The 3,958-nt window shown below is 46.2% G+C and overlaps 1 protein-coding gene across 1 annotated transcript; it reads right to left on the reverse strand.

The window, feature by feature from the left end:
• Positions 1-2,565: 2,565 nt before the first annotated feature.
• Positions 2,566-3,958, reverse strand: LOC102456698 (testis-specific serine/threonine-protein kinase 6-like). The gene has a single exon (XM_006117952.3). It carries the CDS (start codon positions 3,820-3,822, stop codon positions 2,989-2,991), a length of 834 nt encoding a protein of 277 aa, XP_006118014.2. The 5' UTR covers positions 3,823-3,958; the 3' UTR covers positions 2,566-2,988.

The following is a 3,958-nucleotide window of genomic DNA, read 5'->3' on the forward strand; positions in this document are numbered from 1 at the left end:
TTTTGCCACTAACTTCATAGAGGTCAGGATTTCACTCAGACTGTTTAGAAATCTAACAACTATTTAACCCAAACTCCTACTTGAGTGAAACTATCTTTGGGCCTAATCCTACAAACACTTAGGCTATGTCTACATCTTGTGCAAAAAATATGCAAATCAGGCGAAGCGTGGAATATCACCGTGCCTCATTTGCATAATTAATAAGGCTGTTTTTGCGCAAAAACCTCCTCTTGTGCAAGACCCATTCTTCTGCTTTTTTTCAGGAAGAACAGCTCTTGCGCAAGAGGGGGATTTTAGAGGGGGGGTTTGCACAGAAAGGAGTCATGTAGACAACTCCTTTTTGCACAAAAGCCTCTTGCGCAAAAAGCGGCTGCTAGTTAATCATGCAAATGAGGCGCAGTGATATTCCATGCTTCACCTCATTTGCATTTTTTTTGTGCAAGAGAAGGCCTTGTAAACGTAGCCTTAGAGCTTGTCTATACAGGAAAATTGTATCAATTTAACTAAACTGATTTAGAAATGGATTTAGTTAAATCAGTGCAAGCCCCCTTGTTTAGACTGTCTTATTTTGGGCTGAGGCTGAGTATCTCATTTTGATTAAACTTCAGTTAGTAAGAAATTGAATTAATAAGGGAACAGGCATCCACATCTTAGACAAGCAATTTCTTGCTTATGTTAAGTCATTGGATCTTTGTAAGTTTTCATCCGAGTTCTTTTTCTTCTTTACTTGTGACTTTCTGTAATAAAAGTATTTTCAGCAAGTTTGGAAATCCAAAAATAAAAGTGCCTCCTTGCAAATGAGGGACATACCTCATTATATGCCTTCCCATCTTTCTCTCCCCATGCTATAACTCAGTGCTTGAGACTCAAAGCAAGTCTGTGACCCCTCCACGATTCTTTCCCAAAGAGAAAGAGCTAAGGGCAGGTCTATGTTTTTCCATCCCAGAGTTTATTATTATTTATTAATGTTTTTCAGATAGTAGTGCCTAGAAGTCAACTGAGAATGGTGCCTCATTGTGCTAGGCACTCTACAAACAGAAGTTTGCAATCTAAATACACAAGATGGGCAAGGTAGAGGAAACAATACAAAGCCTTAATGCAGGGCTACTCAACACGTGGGCCATATGCAGAACATAACCTGTTTGTTTGCGGCCTGCAGTGCGGTTTGGTTTACGCCGGGCTCAACATGTGGCCCACAGGTGGGATCCTTTGAAGATGGTCTCCACCGGGAACATATTCCACAATGGCAAGGCATCTCCCAGGTGGGGTGAGCATTGAAAGTGGATGGGCTGGCTGGAACAGAAGGGTACAGGGTGTTAGCGTTTTTAGCCCCCGCGGAGGTGGTGCCAGGAGTGCTGGGGGTTGTGGGAAGTGCTTAGTATTCATGGCTGTCCGTGTAAAAGAAGCTATTTGCATATATATGCAATCACACTTAAGCATGTGCTGTGGTATCATGGTGACCCCCTCGCCCGGGGCTTCCACGGTTGAGTAGCCCTGCCTTAAAGGAAAATTTTACCCATTATATTGATAAAGCTCTGCTAGCACCATGTGTGCTCTCTTAGTCTAATATGAGAGAAGCTTTTTCTCCTGCCCAATTTAGCTTGAGCCCCTTTCCATTATACAGCAAATTAAGTATATATATATAAAAAAGGTCACTCTCATATTGTAATGGAATCCATGTCTTTGTGGGAAGGTTATGCAGGTTTACATGGGTTTAAATTCACACCTCAGGATAGACTATAGATTTTCCCAAACAAGGCCCCACACCTGCAGAATGAACAAGGCAGTGGCATATGCCATGGCAGTACCAGGGTGTATTTGATTTGAGTTTGTTGTTTACGAGAGGACAGAGTTGAAGGGTTTGGCACCAATAACTAATCTGCAGGTGGGAGGGGCTGGGGTGTGTTCTGGATTGAAATCCAGGGGTTGGAATCAGATAATCTGAGGTGTGAGCAGAGGAAAAAAAAACCCGCCTCCCAAACCCGCCTCCTTTTGCCTCCTAACCTGAAACCCTGACTCTGCAAACACTTACTACATACTTCACTTAAGCACTGTGCCTAGAGCCCAATGTGACGATTTCACAATGAAAAGTTAAAAATGTGCATGAATAGGACTGGGACTCAAGAATGGCAAGAATGCTTCAGAACATGAGTTGAGATAACCACAGCTATAAAGTATCTAAATCTTTTTGAACATGGAAATTAAAAGAGTAGGGCTAATGCTACAGCCCATCCGGCCAAGCTTTGGTTGGCACCAGATGGGGAGCATAGCAAACATGATATGAAATATGGATTTCAGATACACCCAAAGTTCTGACAATCAAGTCCTGGCTTGGGATCCATTTTTTTTAATCTCTCCAAAGCAGGAGGCTATTTGGATCTAGTTTTAGTTCCAAATGAAAGGTGGTTAGACTATAGATAGAATAAGAACTTTGACAGAAGTGTTACAAGATCTAATGTAAGGGGAACCCATTCCTTGCAGTGATCCCTTCAAAAATGCTAATGGAATTCATACCAGACTCTGGCCAAGATGACTGGGCACAAAGCAGGGAGCAGCACTATGAAGCAGCAGCAAAAGACAGAGTTTATTGCACAGTCATGGAGGTTGCAGAGCAAATAGTGTCTCTTTCTGGATATCTGCATCTCTGAGCACAATGGAGTCTGGTGAAATGACCAAGACAGCCAGCTGCAAGGGCTGTACTACACACACATAACTTGTAGTTAGTAGGCAGTACTTCAACGCTCCTTGTGCGCAGACTCCATCCACTGCTGACAACTCTCTGTGATTGCTATCTATTTAATTCCCCCTTTTCAGCAACAGTACGTGTCTATTGCTCATTAACTACCCCCAACAGCTTCATATGGTCAGTTTGTTTCCATAAGCTTCCTGCCAACAGCTCCACATAATCCATGCTGCTATTGCTGGAGTCTGCACTATCAGTGTCCCCAGCCAGTCCATGTGGGGCTAGATGGGAAAATCTGCTTGCTTTTAGACTTCCCCTTTCAGCCAGCTGTTCCTGGCCACCTGATCCACCCCAGGCCGAGAGATTGGACTGAACTGGAGCAGCTGGGCAATGAGGGCTTTGCAGGGTTCAGGCAGAGGAGGAAGACCCTCAGGATAGAGGACTCCCTTCTTCTGGCGGCGGGGCATGCTGTGGACATGGGTGTCATCGAAGGGCATGCAGCCGGTCACCATCACATAGAGCACCACACCCAAGCTCCATATGTCGTACTTCTTGGCGTCGTAAGGTATACCCAGCAGCACCTCGGGAGAGGCATAGGCAGCTGATCCGCAGTAGGTGGTGCTCAGATCTGGGTAGCCACTTGCCTCCTTGCCAAAACCAAAGTCTGTGAGCTTTGCCCGGAGGCCATCGGAAGTGAGCAAGACATTCTCACACTTGAGGTCCCGGTGCACCACATTCCGGTCATGAAGGTAACGCACGGCACCCACGATCTGTCCAAAGATGTTCCGGGCCTCAGGGACACAAGATAGTTTCCCGAGCTGCTGCACCAGCTGGAGCAGATCAGTGGACGCTGCTTCCATCACGATGTAGAGTTTCCCATTGCAGACTTCAATGAACTCAAAGATCCGCACAATGTGAGGGTGCCGGATCACCCGAAGAAGAGAGAGCTCCCGTGGCAGAAATTTGTGTACATAGTCGGGGGGTGCTCGGTGTCGGTCTACCATCTTGATGGCTAGTGGGCCCTTGTACTTGGTTGAGGTGGCCACCCTCACCTTGGAGTAGCTGCCCTCACCCAGAGTCTGGCCCAGCTTGTATCCCAGATTACTCAGGAGCTTGTCCTCTTGGGAGCCCCCTGACATGGCGCAGGGTCCTTTGGGGGCTGAACAGGACTGGGTTTAACCTTTTTGGGACTGATGGTTTCAACCCATCATACTTGGCACCTCTACACCTTCATTCCCATATGCCCCCTGCGTGTTTGGCCCCGGATACATCACT

This window comes from Pelodiscus sinensis, chromosome 7 (genome assembly GCF_049634645.1).
Source record: "Pelodiscus sinensis isolate JC-2024 chromosome 7, ASM4963464v1, whole genome shotgun sequence".
Lineage (NCBI taxonomy): Eukaryota > Metazoa > Chordata > Testudines > Trionychidae > Pelodiscus > Pelodiscus sinensis.